Genomic DNA, 20,388 nt, shown 5'->3' with positions numbered 1-20,388 from the left:
AGTCTCAAGGCTTTGCTCACCTGAGGTAGAGTATCTCATTATAAACTGTAATCCACACTATCTACCAAGAGAGTGTTTATGTATATTCTTCGTAGCTGTCTATTTACCACCACAAACAGATGCTGGCACTAAGACCACACTCAATGAGCTGTAAAAGGTCATAAGCTAACAGGAAAACGATCATACAGAGGCAGCACTCCTATTGCAGGGGACTTTAATGCAGGGAAACTTACATCTGCTTTACCTAATTTCTACCAGCATGTTAAATGTGCAACCAGAGGGGAAAAACTCTAAACCACCTTTACTCCACACACAGAGACACGTAAAAAGCTCTCCCTCACACTCCATTTGGTAAATCTGACCACATTTCTATCCTCCTGATTCCTGCTTACAAGCAAAAATTATTGCAGGAAGCACCAGTGATAAGGCCACTAAAAAAGTGGTCAGATGAAGCAGATGCTAAGCTACAGGACTGCTAGCACAGATTGGAATATGTTCCGAGATTCTTCCAATTGCATTGAGGAGTACACCACATCAGTCACTGGCTTCATCAATAAGTGAATCGATGACGTTATCCCCACAGTGACCGTATGTACATACCCCAACCAGAAGCCATGGATTACAGGCAACATCTGCACTGAGCTAAAGGGTAGAGGTGCCGCTTTCAAGGAGCGGGACTCTAACCTGGAAGCTTATAAGAAATCCAGCTATGCCCTCCGACGAACCATCAAACAGGCAAAGATTGAATCGTACTACACCGGCTCCGACGCAGACCACAATAGTCCCTGTGCCCACGAACACTAAGATAACCTGCCTAAATGACTACTACCCTAGTCGTAGAACTCACGTCTGTAGCCATGAACTGCTTTGAAAGGATGGTCATGGCTCACATCAACAGAATTTTCCCAGAAACCCTACACCCACTCCAATTTGCGCACCACATCAACAGATCCACAGATGATGCAATCTCTGTTGCACACCACACTGCCCTTTCAGACCTGGACAAAAGGAACACCTATGTGAGAATGCTATTAATTGACTACAGCTCAGAGTTCAAAACCACAGTGCCCTCAAAGCTTATCACTAAGCTAAGGACTCTGAGACTAAACACCTCCCTCTGCAACTGGATCCTGGACTTCCAGACGGGCCGCCCCCAGGTGTTGAGGGAAGGCAATAACACATCCACCATGCTGATCCTCAATACAGGGGCCCCTCAGGGGTGCGTGCTCAGTCCCCGCCTGCACTCCCTGTTCACTCATGGCTGCCCAGCCAGTCATGAATCCAACACCATCATTAAGTTTGCCAATGACACATCAGTGGTAGGCCTGATCACCGACAACAACGAGACAGCCTATAGGGAGGTCACAGACCTGCCGTGTGGTGCCAGGACAGCAACCTCTCCCTCAATGTGATCAAGACAAAGGAGATGATTGTGGACTACAAGAAAAGGAGGGCTGAGCACTTCCCCATTCTCATCAACAGGGCTGTAGTGGAGCAGGTTGAGAGTTCCTTGGTGTCCACATCACAAACTAACTGACATGGTTCAAACACACCAAGACAATCATGAAGAGGGCACGACAAAACCTATTCCCCTTCAGGAGACTGAAAATATTTGGCATGGGTCCTCAGATCCTCCAAAGGTTCTACAGCTGCACAATCGAGAGCATCCTGATGGGTTGCATCACTGTCTGGTATGGCAACTGCTCGGCCTCCGACCTCAATGCACTACAGAGGGTAGTGCGTACGGCCCAGTACATCTGGGGCCAAGCTTCCTGCTATCCAGGACCTCTATACCAGGCGATGTCAGATGAAGACCCTAAAAATTGTCGACGACTCCAGCCACCCTAGTCATAGACTGTTCTCTCTGCTACCGCACGGCAAGCAGTACCGGAGCGCCAAGTCTAGGACCAAGAGGCCTCTAAACAGCTTCTACCTCAAAGCCTTAAGACTCCTGAACATCTAATCAAAGGGCTACGACTATTTGCATTGACTCCCCCCCCCCCTTATTTTATACTGCTGCTTTTCTCTGTTATTATCTATGCATAGTCACTTGAATAACTCTACCTACATGTACATATTACCTCAATTACCTTGACTAACCAGTGCCCCCGCACACTGACTCTGTACTGATATCTCCTGTAGTATAGCCTCGATATTGTTATTTTACTGCTGCTATTTAATTCTTTGAAATTTTTATGGATTTATTTATTAAAACTGCGTTGTTGGTTAACAACTACACCTGTTGTATGATTCTATTTGATTTTAGTGCTCTCGTCTGCATTAAAAACAAATAACGATCCAGGTTGGATCTGATCGGAAAGATGAGGTGCACACTGTCGACCACGCCTCCTGACTTTGAGAAGCTCTGCATACCTTAAGGGAACATTTCGGCATTTCGTGTATGATCAGTGAGAAAGTCCATATTGCAAATGTACGGTCCCTTACCCGACGTCCGAAATCGTTTGTAAAATTCGCGGTCGGCGTCGGGCCGTGCGGTAGGGCCAGACCTACCGGGAAGTCATCGAATGAACTTTGTCGGACTTTCGGTTCCCGTTTAAAAAAAAAAACAAGTTTCGGACCGTTTTTCCGCCGTCCCGGACACTCCCACCAGATGGCATACGGAATCATATGGCAATTTGGCAAAACATCACGAATCGCGACGGGGCCTTATCTCAAAAACTGAAAATATTTCGAAGCCGAAACTTGGCGAGCGTAGGTTTGGCTCAAGGGGCAGTTGGCCCCGAACGGGATGGCGTCTAGGCCTCGACGGTTTTTTTGCTACGGCCATTTTTCTGGGATTAAAGGCTTAAAATGGAAGTAGAGAAATTATTTTTCCACTTCGGGTCAAAGCCAAGGAGCCTCCGGTGTCAATAAAAAAAGAACCAGCCATTTATCTATCGTCATTTAAGAGAAACGGAACAATGACAAATTGGTGATGGTCACAAATAGGCGTTTTTTTTTTTTCAACGGTTACAGATCCAGTTGCAGGGTGTTCATACGAATCTTTTTAAAGTGTGCTGCGGAGCTCTGCGACATTTCTGTGATTTTCTATGATTTTCTGAAATAACACAATAACCGACCATTAGAATAGTAGGCCCAAAATGAAGCCTGCCCCACAATGTCATTTGCTTTTGAGTGACAGTGAGAGAACCGTTAGGGTGAGAAGAAAAATTCCACCACATGAATGTTCCTAAGGTCCTCCCGATCTCAACAAGCCTAACCTTGACCGTGTGGCATTAACCCTTCACAGTAAAACAGTGTTTTTTGATCTCACAGATTACAGTGTCATCTCTCCCCATAGGAATACATTGCCTGCACCCCTAATTTCAACCTGAGGCCTATGTGGGTTATGAATGCCGTATGAACCTGTCTTCGGTACCAGTCCATCAGGCTCTACCTGTGTCTACCTGTGTCGATTCTAAGCTTCCTGGACCAACCGGAAGTTGTTCAAATGCCCCTAAAAGTGTTTACCCATACACTGCATGCAGTTTGATAGACATAGTGCATTCAACCCTGTGTAGATCAGTCAATTCTTAACGTAAGGACTTAAAACTCAGGATTCTGTAACAGCATACCCCAATGAGGATATGTGGTGACTTATAGCTTCCTGTGCCAACCGGAAGTGCCATAATTGGTGTCTCAGAGGCTGTTTCGAAGGGTTAAAAAATTCAGATCTGTCCAAAACTTCATATATGTGATTAGGCAACCCCCATGAACTGTAAATCAGTCATTTTTCCCAAAAAAAATCAAAGGAAAAAAAAATTGCACTAAAACACAACTTGGATGGAGGGACGTATTGGGGTGCGTAGAGACAGACAGTGGCCGCAATAGTTAGCTTTGTTCGAGCTAAAAAAGAACGGTCGGACCTAGAGTTCCGAAACTTTAGAAACCTGTTCTAGACCTCCGGGCCATGGTGCGTGGCGAGTTACGTGGCTCTAGATGGTTCTCGGACCGAGAAACAGCCTCGTACATTCGCAATAACTTCAATTCATTTTTGCATCACGAAAATGACGACGTTTAGAAAAGTCTCAGAGACGCAAGGCTAGGTGCGTTGAAACCGGCTCGGCCCATAGAGACGGACCCCAAAGTTTCTGTCCGATAGCTCATTCAAGGACCCCGTAGCAAGGCATGGAAATAAGTGGATTTTCAGCACCAATTAGGGTTTTTCTCGGACACCAAATGACCTATCGAGCCGAAACTCGGGATTCGGGGTCGCCTCACATAGGACTTCACATAATGTCCGAACTGGACCCGCAGCTAGAACGTAACTATGTGTTTTACCTTTTTATTATGTTTTAAACTAGAGGCGCTGTGAATTATGGGACTGCTCTGACATATATGATAGTTGGCATCTAAATGAGTAGGAAACAGTGGGTTTGGTGTCATAATGACATCTAATTGACTGATGGACACTGACTTGCTAGTTGACTTTTGTACATTTGCAATATGTTTAAACAGAGAGGGACCATCACCAAAATGGCATTCTGAAATCAACACAAAAAATGGCATCACCATAGTCTCCAGACTGTGCTGAGTTCAACGAGCTATCCCGCTTGACCGTAGCTCGCTCGGTCTAGGCGCAGCAACCATTAGAATATTAGGCCCAAAATGAAGCCTGCCCCACAATGTCATTTGCTTTTGAGTGACAGTGAGAGAACCGTTAGGGTGAGAAGAAAAATTCCACCATAGGAATGTTTCTAAGGTCCTCCCGATCTGAACAAGCCTAACCTTGACCGTGTGGCATTAACCCTTCACAGTAAAACAGTGTTTTTTGATCTCACAGATTACAGTGTCATCTCTCCCCATAGGAATACATTGCCTGCACCACAAAATTCAACCTGAGGCCTATGTGGGTTATGAATGCCGTATGAACCTGTCTTCGGTACCAGTCCATCAGGCCACTATGAGGTCTACCTGTGTTGATTCTAAGCTTCCTGGACCAACCGGAAGTGGTTCAAATCACCCTAAAAGTGTTTACCCATACATTGCATGCAGTTTGATAGACATAGTGCATTCAACCCTGTGTAGATCAGTCAATTCTTAACGTAAAGACTTAAAACTCGGGATTCTGTAAGTGGCCATGTCAATCAAGACATGTGGTGATTTATAGCTTCCTGTGCCAACCGGAAGTGCCATAATTGGTGTCTCAGGGGCTGTTTCGAAGGGTTAAAAAAGTCAGATCTGTCCAAAACTTCATATATGTGATTAGGCAACCCCCATGAACTGTAAATCAGTCATTTTTCCCAAAAAAAATCAAAGGAAAAAAAAATTGCACTAAAACACAACTTGGATGGAGGGACGTATTGGGGTGCGTAGAGACAGACAGTGGCCGCAATAGTTAGCTTTGTTGGAGCTAAAAAAGAACGGTCGGACCTAGAGTTCCGAAACTTTAGAAACCTGTTCTAGACCTCCGGGCCATGGTGCGTGGCGAGTTACGTGGCTCTAGACGGTTCTCGGACCGAGAAACAGCCTCGTACATTTGAAATAACTTCAATTCATTTTTGCATCACGAAAATGACGACATTTAGAAATGTCCCAGAGTCGCAAGACTAGGTGCATTGCGAACGTCTCGGCCCATATAGACAGACCCCAACGTTTCTGTCCGATATCTCATTCAAGGACCCCGTAGCAAGTCATGGAAAATAGTGGATTTTCAGCACCAATTAGGGTTTTTCTCGGACACCAAATGACCTATCGAGCCGAAACTTGGGATTCGGGGTCGCCTCAGCTAGGCCAACACATAACATAAGAAATGGACCCGCAGCTAGAACGTAACTACGTGTTTTATGGTTTTTTTATGGTTTGTACCGAAGGCGTTGTGAATTTTGGGCCAGCTCTGAAGTATGTAATAGTTGGCTACTAAACGAGTTGGAAAAAGTGGGTTTGGTGTCAGTTTGTATCAGTTTGGTGGTCAGAATGATATCTAATTGACTGATGGACTCTTGTCCACTTGACTCTTGTACATTTGCAATATGATTCTATAGTGAAAAAACATCACCAAAAGCGACATTCTGAAATCAACCCAAACGAGCGATTGAGATGACCCAGAATCACTGCAAAGCCATCCCGAGTTCATCGGGCCAGTCAATTTCACATTCCTGCAGGATTTTTATAGCATGACAAATTCGTGATGGTACCTGCCCATTAAAACATATTGCAAATGCACAGTGACTTTGAAAAAGTAAGAAACAAAAAAAAATACATCTAAAATTTTTTGAGCATGACAAATTCGTGATGGTACCTGCCCATTAAAACATATTCCAAATGCACAGTGACTTTGAAAAAGTAAGAAACAAAAAAAAATACATCTAAAATTTTTTGAGCATGACAAATTCGTGATGGTACCTGCCCATTGAAACATATTGCAAATGCACAGTGACTTTGAAAAAGTAAGGAAACATAAACAAATTCGATAAACAAATTCGTGATGGTACCTGCCCATTAAAACATATTCCAAATGCACAGTGACTTTGAAAAAGTAAGGAAACATAAACAAATTCGATAAACAAATTCGTGATGGTACCTGCCCATTGAAACATATTGCAAATGCACAGTGACTTTGAAAAAGTAAGGAAACATAAACAAATTCGATAAACAAATTCGTGATGGTACCTGCCCATTAAAACATATTCCAAATGCACAGTGACTTTGAAAAAGTAAGAAACAAAAAAAAATACATCTAAAAAATTTTGAGCATGACAAATTCGTGATGGTACCTGCCCATTGAAACATATTGCAAATGCACAGTGACTTTGAAAAAGTAAGGAAACATAAACAAATTCGATAAACAAATTCGTGATGGTACCTGCCCATTGAAACATATTGCAAATGCACAGTGACTTTGAAAAAGTAAGGAAACATAAACAAATTCGATAAACAAATTCGTGATGGTACCTGCCCATTAAAACATATTCCAAATGCACAGTGACTTTGAAAAAGTAAGGAAACAAAAAAAAATACATCTAAAAAATTTTGAGCATGACAAATTCGTGATGGTACCTGCCCATTGAAACATATTGCAAATGCACAGTGACTTTGAAAAAGTAAGGAAACATAAACAAATTCGATAAACAAATTCGTGATGGTACCTGCCCATTAAAACATATTCCAAATGCACAGTGACTTTGAAAAAGTAAGAAACAAAAAAAAATACATCTAAAAAATTTTGAGCATGACAAATTCGTGATGGTACCTGCCCATTGAAACATATTGCAAATGCACAGTGACTTTGAAAAAGTAAGGAAACATAAACAAATTCGATAAACAAATTCGTGATGGTACCTGCCCATTAAAACATATTCCAAATGCACAGTGACTTTGAAAAAGTAAGAAACAAAAAAAAATACATCTAAAAAATTTTGAGCATGACAAATTCGTGATGGTACCTGCCCATTGAAACATATTGCAAATGCACAGTGACTTTGAAAAAGTAAGGAAACATAAACAAATTCGATAAACAAATTCGTGATGGTACCTGCCCATTGAAACATATTGCAAATGCACAGTGACTTTGAAAAAGTAAGGAAACATAAACAAATTCGATAAACAAATTCGTGATGGTACCTGCCCATTAAAACATATTCCAAATGCACAGTGACTTTGAAAAAGTAAGGAAACAAAAAAAAATACATCTAAAAAATTTTGAGCATGACAAATTCGTGATGGTACTTGCCCATTGAAACATATTGCAAATGCACAGTGACTTTGAAAAAGTAAGGAAACATAAACAAATTCGATAAACAAATTCGTGATGGTACCTGCCCATTGAAACATATTGCAAATGCACAGTGACTTTGAAAAAGTAAGGAAACATAAACAAATTCGATAAACAAATTCGTGATGGTACCTGCCCATTAAAACATATTCCAAATGCACAGTGACTTTGAAAAAGTAAGAAACAAAAAAAAATACATCTAAAAAATTTTGAGCATGACAAATTCGTGATGGTACCTGCCCATTGAAACATATTGCAAATGCACAGTGACTTTGAAAAAGTAAGGAAACATAAAAAAATTCGATAAACAAATTCGTGATGGTACCTGCCCATTGAAACATATTGCAAATGCACAGTGACTTTGAAAAAGTAAGGAAACATAAACAAATTCGATAAACAAATTCGTGATGGTACCTGCCCATTGAAACATATTGCAAATGCACAGTGACTTTGAAAAAGTAAGGAAACATAAACAAATTCGATAAACAAATTCGTGATGGTACCTGCCCATTAAAACATATTCCAAATGCACAGTGACTTTGAAAAAGTAAGAAACAAAAAAAAATACATCTAAAATTTTTTGAGCATGACAAATTCGTGATGGTACCTGCCCATTGAAACATATTGCAAATGCACAGTGACTTTGAAAAAGTAAGGAAACATAAACAAATTCGATAAACAAATTCGTGATGGTACCTGCCCATTAAAACATATTCCAAATGCACAGTGACTTTGAAAAAGTAAGAAACAAAAAAAAATACATCTAAAAAATTTTGAGCATGACAAATTCGTGATGGTACCTGCCCATTGAAACATATTGCAAATGCACAGTGACTTTGAAAAAGTAAGGAAACATAAACAAATTCGATAAACAAATTCGTGATGGTACCTGCCCATTGAAACATATTGCAAATGCACAGTGACTTTGAAAAAGTAAGGAAACATAAACAAATTCGATAAACAAATTCGTGATGGTACCTGCCCATTAAAACATATTCCAAATGCACAGTGACTTTGAAAAAGTAAGGAAACAAAAAAAAATACATCTAAAAAATTTTGAGCATGACAAATTCGTGATGGTACCTGCCCATTGAAACATATTGCAAATGCACAGTGACTTTGAAAAAGTAAGGAAACATAAACAAATTCGATAAACAAATTCGTGATGGTACCTGCCCATTAAAACATATTCCAAATGCACAGTGACTTTGAAAAAGTAAGGAAACAAAAAAAATACATCTAAAATTTTTTGAGCATGACAAATTTGTGATGGTACCTGCCCATTGAAACATATTCCAAATGCACAGTGACTTTGAAAAAGTAAGGAAACATAAACAAATTCGATAAACAAATTCGTGATGGTACCTGCCCATTGAAACATATTGCAAATGCACAGTGACTTTGAAAAAGTAAGGAAACATAAACAAATTCGATAAACAAATTCGTGATGGTACCTGCCCATTAAAACATATTCCAAATGCACAGTGACTTTGAAAAAGTAAGGAAACAAAAAAAAATACATCTAAAAAATTTTGAGCATGACAAATTCGTGATGGTACCTGCCCATTGAAACATATTGCAAATGCACAGTGACTTTGAGAAAGTAAGGAAACATAAACAAATTCGATAAACAAATTCGTGATGGTACCTGCCCATTAAAACATATTCCAAATGCACAGTGACTTTGAAAAAGTAAGAAACAAAAAAAAATACATCTAAAAAATTTTGAGCATGACAAATTCGTGATGGTACCTGCCCATTGAAACATATTGCAAATGCACAGTGACTTTGAAAAAGTAAGGAAACATAAACAAATTCGATAAACAAATTCGTGATGGTACCTGCCCATTAAAACATATTCCAAATGCACAGTGACTTTGAAAAAGTAAGAAACAAAAAAAAATACATCTAAAAAATTTTGAGCATGACAAATTCGTGATGGTACCTGCCCATTGAAACATATTGCAAATGCACAGTGACTTTGAAAAAGTAAGGAAACATAAACAAATTCGATAAACAAATTCGTGATGGTACCTGCCCATTAAAACATATTCCAAATGCACAGTGACTTTGAAAAAGTAAGGAAACAAAAAAAAATACATCTAAAAAATTTTGAGCATGACAAATTCGTGATGGTACCTGCCCATTGAAACATATTGCAAATGCACAGTGACTTTGAAAAAGTAAGGAAACATAAACAAATTCGATAAACAAATTCGTGATGGTACCTGCCCATTAAAACATATTCCAAATGCACAGTGACTTTGAAAAAGTAAGAAACAAAAAAAAATACATCTAAAAAATTTTGAGCATGACAAATTCGTGATGGTACCTGCCCATTGAAACATATTGCAAATGCACAGTGACTTTGAAAAAGTAAGGAAACATAAACAAATTCGATAAACAAATTCGTGATGGTACCTGCCCATTAAAACATATTGCAAATGCACAGTGACTTTGAAAAAGTAAGGAAACATAAACAAAAAAACATCCCAAAAAATGTTGGGTAACCAGCTGCATATTTTAGATCACAAGCTTGAATTTTGAGCATGACAAATTCGTGATGGTACCTGCCCATTAAAACATATTGCAAATGCACAGTGACTTTGAAAAAGTAAGGAAACATAAACAAAAAAACATCCCCAAAATTTTTTTTTGGGTTACCAGTTGCATATTTTAGATCACCAGGTGCACATTTCAGGTCACCAGGTGCACATTTCAGATCACCAGGTGCACGGAGGAAAATATTTACTTTTGACTTTGACTTTTGACTTCCTATGACATCATATTGCAAATGGAGAAAACATATGCCTTATGCACAAGTAAAACAAAAAGAAATATGTAATACAAGTTGACCAAGGTATAGTTTGAGCAAAGTAAAGTTTGAATTTTGAGCATGACAAATTCGTGATGGTACCTGCCCATTAAAACATATTGCAAATGCACAGTGACTTTGAAAAAGTAAGGAAACATAAACAAAAAAACATCCCAAATTTTTTTTTTGGGGTTACCAGTTGCATATTTTAGATCACCAGGTGCACATTTCAGGTCACCAGGTGCACATTTCAGATCACCAGGTGCACGGAGGAAAATATTTACTTTTGACTTTGACTTTTGACTTCCTATGACATCATATTGCAAATGGAGAAAACATATGCCTTATGCACAAGTAAAACAAAAAGAAATATGTAATACAAGTTGACCAAGGTATAGTTTGAGCAAAGTAAAGTTTGAATTTTGAGCATGACAAATTCGTGATGGTACCTGCCCATTAAAACATATTGCAAATGCACAGTGACTTTGAAAAAGTAAGGAAACATAAACAAAAAAACATCCCAAAATTTTTTTTTTGGGTTACCAGTTGCATATTTTAGATCACCAGGTGCACATTTCAGGTCACCAGGTGCACATTTCAGATCACCAGGTGCACGGAGGAAAATATTTACTTTTGACTTTGACTTTTGACTTCCTATGACATCATATTGCAAATGGAGAAAACATATGCCTTATGCACAAGTAAAACAAAAAGAAATATGTAATACAAGTTGACCAAGGTATAGTTTGAGCAAAGTAAAGTTTGAATTTTGAGCATGACAAATTCGTGATGGTATCTGCCCATTAAAACATATTGCAAATGCACAGTGACTTTGAAAAAGTAAGGAAACATAAACAAAAAAAATCAAAAAAATTTTGTTGCACATTTTAGATCATCAGTTGCACGGAGGAAAATATTTACTTTTGACTTTGACTTTTGACTTCCTATGACATCATATTGCAAATGGAGAAAACATATGCCTTATGCACAAGTAAAAAAAATATGATAATAAAGCATGACTAAAGTATGTTGATAAAGTTCTTATACATGTGTTATTGACACAAAAATCGAAAGAATTTTGAAAAAAGGTCCAGAAAGCACTTTTTTAAGGATGTATGAAGTTTTTTACCAAATTTTGACATTTTTGACTTTTGACTTTTGACTTCCTATGAAATCATATTCCAAATGGAGAAAACATATGCCTTATGCACAAGTAAAAAAAAAAATATATATATGATAATAAAGTATGACTAAAGTATGTTGATAAAGTTCTTATACATGTGTAATTGACACAAAAATCGAAAGAATTTTGAAAAAAGGTCCAGAAAGCACTTTTTTAAGGATGTGTGAAGTTTTTTACCAAATTTTGACATTTTTGACTTTTGACTTTTGACTTCCTATGAAATCATATTGCAAATGGACAAAACATATGCCTTATGCGCATGTACTTAAAAAAAATATATATATGATGACAAAAGTATACTCATACAGTACTTACCCATGTGTAATTGACAAAAAACTCGAAAGAATTTCGAAAAAAGGTCCAGAAAGCACTTTTTTAAGGGTTTTTAAGTTTTTTTTAAAAAATGTCATTTTTCAAAATTTGGCTTTTGGATGTTGACTTGGGTGCCATTTGCAATATGAAATGCCCCGGTGGAACGCACACGCCCCCTATTGGAATTTTGAAGTGTTACAATTGGCAATTGCCATATGGCATTTGCAATATACTTTGCATGAATCAACGCCAAATTGGGTGGTATTGACCATCGTGTATATGGTTTGTCCAATGCCAATATACCGCCATTTGTTTTTGTCCAAATCAGGGGGGTATTCCCTTACAATGGTGAGGTAAGAATACAATCAGAAATAATGTTAGAATGTTATACAATTAAATGCCATAGCCCAAATTACAAAAGTACATTGGCTGTCAATTACACAATGTTTTTTCACATGGGATCGTGTGCCAAAACATTTTTGGAACCCCTGGCCCATGGTGTCCAGACATCCCTTCACCCCCTTAGTGCCCATGGTGTCCAGACATCACTTCACCCCCTTAATGCCCATGGTGTCCAGACATCCCTTCTCCCCCTTAGTGCCCATGGTGTCCAGACATCACTTCACCCTTAATGCCCATGGTGTCCAGACATCACTTCACCCCCTTAATGCCCATGGTGTCCAGACATCCCTTCACCCCCTTAGTGCCCATGGTGTCCAGACATCCCTTCACCCCCTTAGTGCCCATGGTGTCCAGACATCCCTTCACTCCCTTAGTGCCCATGGTGTCCAGACATCCCTTCACTCCCTTAGTGCCCATGGTGTCCAGACATCCCTTCACTCCCTTAGTGCCCATGGTGTCCAGAATTCCCTTCTCTCCCTTAGTGCCCATGGTGTCCAGACATCCCTTCACCCCCTTAGTGCCCATGGTGTCCAGACATCCCTTCACCCCCTTAGTGCCCATGGCGTCCAGACATCCCTTCACCCCCTTAGTGCCCATGGCGTCCAGACATCCCTTCACCCCCTTAGTGCCCATGGCGTCCAGACATCCCTTCACCCCCTTAGTGCCCATGGTGTCCAGACATGGCTTCACTCCCTTAATGCCCATGGTGTCCAGACATCCCTTCACCCCTTAGTGCCCATGGTGTCCAGACATCCCTTCACTCCCTTAATGCCCATGGTGTCCAGACATCCCTTCACCCCCTTAGTGCCCATGGTGTCCAGTCATCGCTTCACCCCCTTAATGCCCATGGTGTCCAGACATCCCTTCACCCCCTTAATGCCCATGGTGTCCAGACATCCCTTCACCCCCTTAATGCCCATGGTGTCCAGACATCCCTTCACCACCTTAGTGCCCATGGTGTCCAGACATCCCTTCACCCCTTTAGTGCCCATGGTGTCCAGACATCCCTTCACCCCCTTAGTTCCCATGGTGTCCAGAATTCCCTTCTCTCCCTTAGTGCCCATGGTGTGCAGACATCCCTTCACCCCCTTAGTGCCCATGGTGTCCAGACATCCCTTCACCCCCTTAGTGCCCATGGCGTCCAGACATCCCTTCACCCCCTTAGTGCCCATGGTGTCCAGACATCCCTTCACCCCCTTAGTGCCCATGGTGTCCAGACATGCCTTCACTCCCTTAATGCCCATGGTGTCCAGACATCCCTTCACCCCTTAGTGCCCATGGTGTCCAGACATCCCTTCACTCCCTTAATGCCCATGGTGTCCAGACATCCCTTCACTCCCTTAGTGTCCATGGTGTCCAGACATCCCTTCACTCCCTTAATGCCCATGGTGTCCAGACATCCCTTCACTCCCTTAGTGTCCATGGTTTCCAGGAGTGATTTTGAGCTGTAACGGCTGTGGTTAGCTCTGAACGTGCTCTGAATCTAACTCACAGAGACCATGGCAACTGGGACTCTGAGCGATATTAAAATGTCTTTGTGAATTTGGAAGTGATAAAAAGCGATGTAACATTTTCATCTGTGCCGAGTGATGGATGGGAGCACCGGGGATTTCCAGGGGTGTCACATTTCCATCTTTCTGAGAGCTGTCAAATGGAGCTGTCATACACAGAGCCTTGCTGATATAGTATAGTATGACGTTCTCCTGCTACATGTTCAACCCATCTATCATGGAGAGAGCAGAGCAGTCACAAGGGCATAGAGGAGCATCAACAAACGGATGATGAACAGCCACACACACACATACTAATCATAGAAATCATGATGATTAGTTTTCTGGTAACCTGATGTGAATATATCATGTAGTCAATGACATCGTTCTCAGTTGGAGGTCATTTGGGCAGAGAGAGACTCAGAGATACAAGGTCACTCTGGATTACGGCACAGTAAATTATTTAGAGGTGTTTTAGTGTGTAGATGGACACAAAACACAGTCACATACGGTATATTAAGTATCAGTTTCTATAGCCAGGATAGGTCTGTGTACAACGTGGGAACTGAATCCCTGACTTTCCACTTTCCTCTTCTGCTAGTCCTTTACTATATTCTGGTTGTAAATGTATCCACTTGTCTGGCTGGAATTGGAGTTGTCAAATTAACTTTCTCTTCCTAGTCATGTCACAACAATCAACTCTCTGCTCTCCTTGTCCTGTATATCACAAATGTATTATGTATGAGTTCACATGCTGTAAATATTATCGACAGAATGCAAAAATGTAGTATTTTAACCCTCTCCACTCTCTTCCTCCAAGTCCCGTCCCAACCATAACGTGGAGGAAGATGAATGGTAACATCCCTAAGAAGGCTCGTCTGAGGAAGTCCCAGGCTGTTCTGGAGATCCCTAATGTACAGCTTGAGGACACTGGGACCTACGAGTGTAAAGCGGAGAACCCCAGAGGAGGAACAGCCTTTAAGGGACACATCCAGATCTACAGTAAGTTAAGGAGGGATGGACTGGAGCTACATGTTGTTGTTGTCTAATTGTTTGTTTGTTTGTTCATCTGTGACTGTGGCGTTCATCTGTGACTGTGGTATTAATCTGTGACTGTGGCGTTCATCTGTGACTGTGGTATTAATCTGTGACTGTGGCTTCCATCTGTGACTGTGGCGTTCATCTGTGACCGTGGTGTTAATATGTTACTGTGGTGTTAATATATTACTGTAGTGTTAGTCTGTGACTGTGGCGTTCATCTGTGACTGTGGCGTTCATCTGTGACTGTGGCGTTCATTTTAATCTGTGACTGTGGCGTTAATATGTGACTGTGGCGTTAATATGGGACTGTGGTGTTAATCTGTGACTGTGGGGTTAATATGTGACTGTGGGGTTAATATGAGACTGTGGTATTAATCTGTGACTGTGGTGTCAATATGTGACTGGTATTAATCTGTGACTGTGGTTTTAATGTGTGACTGTGGTGTTTGTCTGTGACTGTGGTGTCAGTCTGTGACTGTGGTATTATTCCTTGAATGTGGTGTTAATACGTGACTGTGGTGTTAATTTGTGACTGTGGTATTAAATCTGTGACTGTGGTCACTTCTTCGGGATCAGTGTCCCTTCCACGGGACGGTTGAGCTAACGTAGGCTAATGCGATTAGCATTAGTTTGTAAGTAACAAGAAGATTTCCCAGGACATAGACATATCTGATATTGGCAGAAAGCTTAAATTCTTGTTAGTCTAACTGCACTGACCAATTTACAGTAGATATTGCAGTGAAGTAATACCATTCTATTGTTTGAGGAGATTACACAATTTTGAAAATGAAAAGTTATTAACAAACAAATTAGGCACATTTGGGCAGTCTTGATGCAACATTTTTAAAAGGAATACAGTGGTTAATTGGATCAGTCTAATACTTTGCCCATACACTGCTGCCATTTAGTGGCCTAAATCTAAATTCTACCTGGGCTGGAATAATATATTATGTCCTTACTCTTGCATTTTAAAGATGATGGTACAAAAAAAATACAAAAGAACGGTTGTGTGGTGTTACTATGATGTTACTACGCGGTTACTATGGTGTTACTATGCTGTTACTGTGGTGTTACTATGGTGTTACAATGATGTTACTATGCTGTTACTGTGGTGTTACTATGCTGTTACTGTGGTATTACCTTGCTGTTACTGTGGTGTTACTATGCTGCTACTGTGGTATTACTGAACCTGGTGTCACTGTGGTATTGCTGTGGTGTTACTGAACCTGCTGTTACTGTTGTGTCACTGTGGTATTACTGTGGTGTTACTGAACCTGCTGTTACTGTGGTGTTACTGTGATGTTACTGTGGTGTTACTGTGATGTTACTGTGGTGTTACTGTGATGTTACTGTGGTGTTCCTGAACCTGCTGTTACTGTGGTGCTACTGAACCTGCTGTTACTGGGGTGTTACTGTGGTGTTAGTTTACTGAATCTACTGTGTTACTGTGGTGTTACTGTGGTGTTACTGAACCTGCTGTTACTGTGGTGTTACTGTGATGTTACTGTGGTGTTACTGAACCTGCTGTTACTGTGGTGCTACTGAACCTGCTGTTACTGGGGTGTTACTGTGGTGTTAGTTTACTGAATCTACTGTGTTACTGTGGTGTTACTGTGGTGTTGCTGTGCTGTTTCTGAACTTGGTCTTCCTGCGGTCTCGCTGTGATTTTACTTTGTTGTATGCCAGGCACTTCCTCCTCTAGTCTTGGCATCTTCAGGGTGATGCCTTTTCTCTGTGTGGTTTGATTGGACTATTATGGTCAGGAAAGTCTCTGCTCATAATGAAGGTTCAAACAAAAGGCTGACCTGTTTAAATGACATGCATTGTGAGCCTGCTACCAATGACTATCTCCCTGGCTCTGTGTGATTCAGGGAGAAGAGCGAGCTGCCAGAAAGTACAGGTGCCCAGGAAGTGTGTGTGTGTGTGTGTGTGTGTGTGTGTGTGTGTGTGTGTGTGTGTGTGTGTGTGCGCATGCGCGCTTGAGCACATATGCTTGTTTGTGTTTGGACAGGCAGGTACCCAATCAGAGGGCTGGTAACTCAAGGATGCCCAGTCTTTGCTTAGAAGTTACTGTAGCCAGCGTTCTCTCAGTGACTGGACAGAAGATGCAGCTGGATGAATGACTACAAAACAAACTGGAAGATAGGAGGTGTCTCTATCTCTGCTGACTAGTAGCATTAAATTATCAACCGTTTCTTTAACTAGGCAAGTGTAACGGCTTCTAGGAGTAGTGGGTGGAGGAGTCAAGCGCAGAGAGCAGGTAGTTCAGAACGTGGATCTTTATTCCAAAAATAGTGAAAATGGACATGCCAAACAGAAGGGCGCATAAAATACCCAGTCCAAACAAACAGGACTAAACTGTCCGGAAAAATAGAATCCACAAATAATCCAACATCATGAACAGAAAACAAGCCCGCACAAAGCCGGCGGGCCTAGTGCCCTTAAATAGCCCACAAACAAAACTAAACTCAAAACAGGTGTAACCAATCAGACCAAACTACCAGAAACAAAAAAGGGAATCGATGGCAGCTAGTAGGCCGGCGACGACGACCGCCAAGCGCCGCCCGAACAGGAAGCGGCACCATCTTCGGCGGGATTCGTGACAGCAAGCTAGTTAATTCTTATTTTCAATGACGACCTAGGAACAGTGGGTTAATTGCCTCAGGGGAAGAACAACATATTTTTACCTTGTCAGTTCAGGGATTCAATCTTGCAACCTTTCGGTTAGAAGTCCAACGCTCTAACCACTAGGCTACCTGCTGGTTACTAGTCCAACGCTCTAACCACTAGGCTACCTGCTGGTTACTAGTCCAACGCTCTAACCACTAGGCTACCTGCTGATTACTAGTCCAACGCTCTAACCACTAGGCTACCTGCTGGTTACTAGTCCAACTCTCTAACCATTAGGCTACCTGCTGGTTACTAGTCCAACGCTCTAACCACTAGGCTACCTGCTGGTTACTAGTCCAACGCTCTAACCACAAGGCTACCTGCTGGTTACTAGTCCAACACTCTAACCACTAGGATACCTGCTGGTTACTAGTCCAACGCTCTAACCACCAGGCTACCTGCTGATTACTAGTCCAACGCCCTAACCACTAGGCTGCCTGCTGGTTACTAGTCCAACGCTCTAACACCTAGTCTACCTGCTGCTTACTAGTCCAACGCTCTAACCACTAGGCTACCTGCTGGTTAGTAGTCCAACGCTCTAACCACTAGGCTACCTGCTGGTTACTAGTCCAACACTCTAACCACTAGGCTACCTGCTGTTTACTAGTCCAACGCTCTAACCACTAGGATACCTGCTGGTTACTAGTCCAACGCTCTTAGCACTAGGCTACCTGCTGGTTACTAGTCCAACGCTCTAACCACTAGGCTACCTGCTGGTTACTAGTCCAACACTCTAACCACCAGGCTACCTGCCACCAGTTACATATGTGTATAAATTAGAGGTCTATCTAATTCAGTTCATCCAGGTAACAACTGTGGAACCAGGCATGGGGTTTTAATCCCAAACCTTCTTTTTCACTCTCATAAAATTCACTGGTCATAGCTGTTTGACAAATTTGATTTCAGTCTCATTTAGTTTTGATAGCAGGAATTTATCTATGTCAAAACCTTGGAGAAAATAACCGTCACTCTGAAGGAAAGACTAACCTGGCAGCTTAATTGGGCAGGGTTAAACACTGGGCTAAATACTGCAGGGTCAGGACAACATAACAGTCATTACAGTGTTATAAACTGGGCAAAATACTGCAAGGTCAGGACAACGTAGTGTGGTGCAAAATGATGTGTGAGTGTGTGTGTGTGTGTGTGTGTGACAGAGGGATTGATGAGGCAGTGTTCTCACGTGTCAGCATACACGTGCATGCTGGTAAGGGTGTAGGCGTGCTGTGTATATGCCTTCCTATTTCATCTGTTCTCTCCTCCTCAGCCTTCCCCCAGTGGATCAGCACGATAAACGACAGCCAGTTAGACAGTGGAGATCAGCTGCACTGGGAGTGCAAGGCCACAGGGATCCCTAGACCCACCTACCGCTGGCTCCGCAATGGAGAGTTGATCACACCACAGGTACTCACACACAGGTTCCCACGAATACACAGCATGATTTCAGCAATATACCCAGTTTTAGAATACACAGCATGATTTCAGGAATATACCCAGTTCTAGAATACACAGCATGATTTCAGCAATATACCCAGTTCTAGAATACACAGCATGATTTCAGCAATATACCCAGTTCTAGAATACACAGCATGATTTCAGCAATATACCCAGTTCTAGAATACACAGCATGATTTCAGCAAAATACCCAGTTCTAGAATACACAGCATCATTTCAGCAATATACCCAGTTCTCAAACACACAGCATGATTTCAGCAATATACCCCGTTCTAGAATACACAGCATCATTTCAGCAATATACCCAGTTCTAGAATACACAGCATCATTTCAGCAACATACCCAGTTCTAGAATACACAGCATGATTTCAGGAATATACCCAGTTCTAGAATACACCGCATCATTTGAGCGATATACCCAGTTCTAGAATACACAGCATCATTTAGCAATATACCCAGTTCTAGAATACAGAGCATAATTTCAGCAATATAACCATTTCTAGAATAAACAGGTATGATTTCAGCAAAATACCTTGTTCCAGAATACACAGCATCATTTCAGCAATATACCCAGTTCTAGAATACACAGCATCATTTCAGCAATATACCCAGTTCTAGAATACACAGCATCATTTCAGCAATATACCCAGTTCTAGAATACACTGGCGTCATTTCAGCAATATACCTAGCTCTAGAATACACAGGTATTATTTCAGCAATATACCCAGTTCTAGAATACACAGCATCATTTCAGCAATATACCCAGTTACAGAATACACAGGTATGATTTCAGCAAAATACCCAGTTCCAGAATACACAGCATCATTTCAGCAATATACCCAGTTCTAGAATACACAGCATGATTTCAGCAATATAGCAAGTTCTAGAATACACAGGATGATTTCAGCAATATACCCAGTTCTGGAATACACAGCATCATTTCAGCAATATACCCAGTTCTAGAATACACAGCATAATTTCAGTAATATACCCAGTTCTAGAATACACAGCATCATTTCAGCAATATACCCAGTTCTAGAATACACAGCATGATTTCATCAATATACCCAGTTCTAGAATACACAGCATCATTTCAGCAATATACCCAGTTCTCGAACACACAGCATGATTTCAGCAATATACCCAGTTCTGGAATAAACAGCATCATTTCAGCAATATACCCAGTTCTAGAATACACAGCATCATTTCAGCAATATACCCAGTTCTAGAATACACAGCATAATTTCAGCAATATACCCAGTTCTAGAATACACAGCATCATTTCAGCATTATACCCAGTTCTAGAATA

General features: G+C 41.1%; 1 protein-coding gene across 1 annotated transcript in view; it reads left to right on the top strand.

Annotated features, from left to right (window-relative positions):
- LOC110503441 (contactin-5) overlaps window positions 1-20,388 on the top strand; it is a 312,088-nt gene that overhangs the window by 107,934 nt on the left and 183,766 nt on the right. Inside the window, exons 7-8 of the mRNA XM_036961468.1 lie at window positions 14,737-14,918; window positions 18,892-19,028. Coding sequence (XP_036817363.1) covers window positions 14,737-14,918; window positions 18,892-19,028 — 319 coding nt within the window. The remainder of the gene's footprint in view (window positions 1-14,736; window positions 14,919-18,891; window positions 19,029-20,388) is intronic.

Source organism: Oncorhynchus mykiss, chromosome 24 (genome assembly GCF_013265735.2).
Source record: "Oncorhynchus mykiss isolate Arlee chromosome 24, USDA_OmykA_1.1, whole genome shotgun sequence".
Taxonomy (NCBI): Eukaryota; Metazoa; Chordata; class Actinopteri; order Salmoniformes; family Salmonidae; genus Oncorhynchus; species Oncorhynchus mykiss.
The sequence above is the reverse complement of the archived record's forward strand: the minus strand, read 5'-3'. Positions and strand labels throughout refer to the sequence as shown.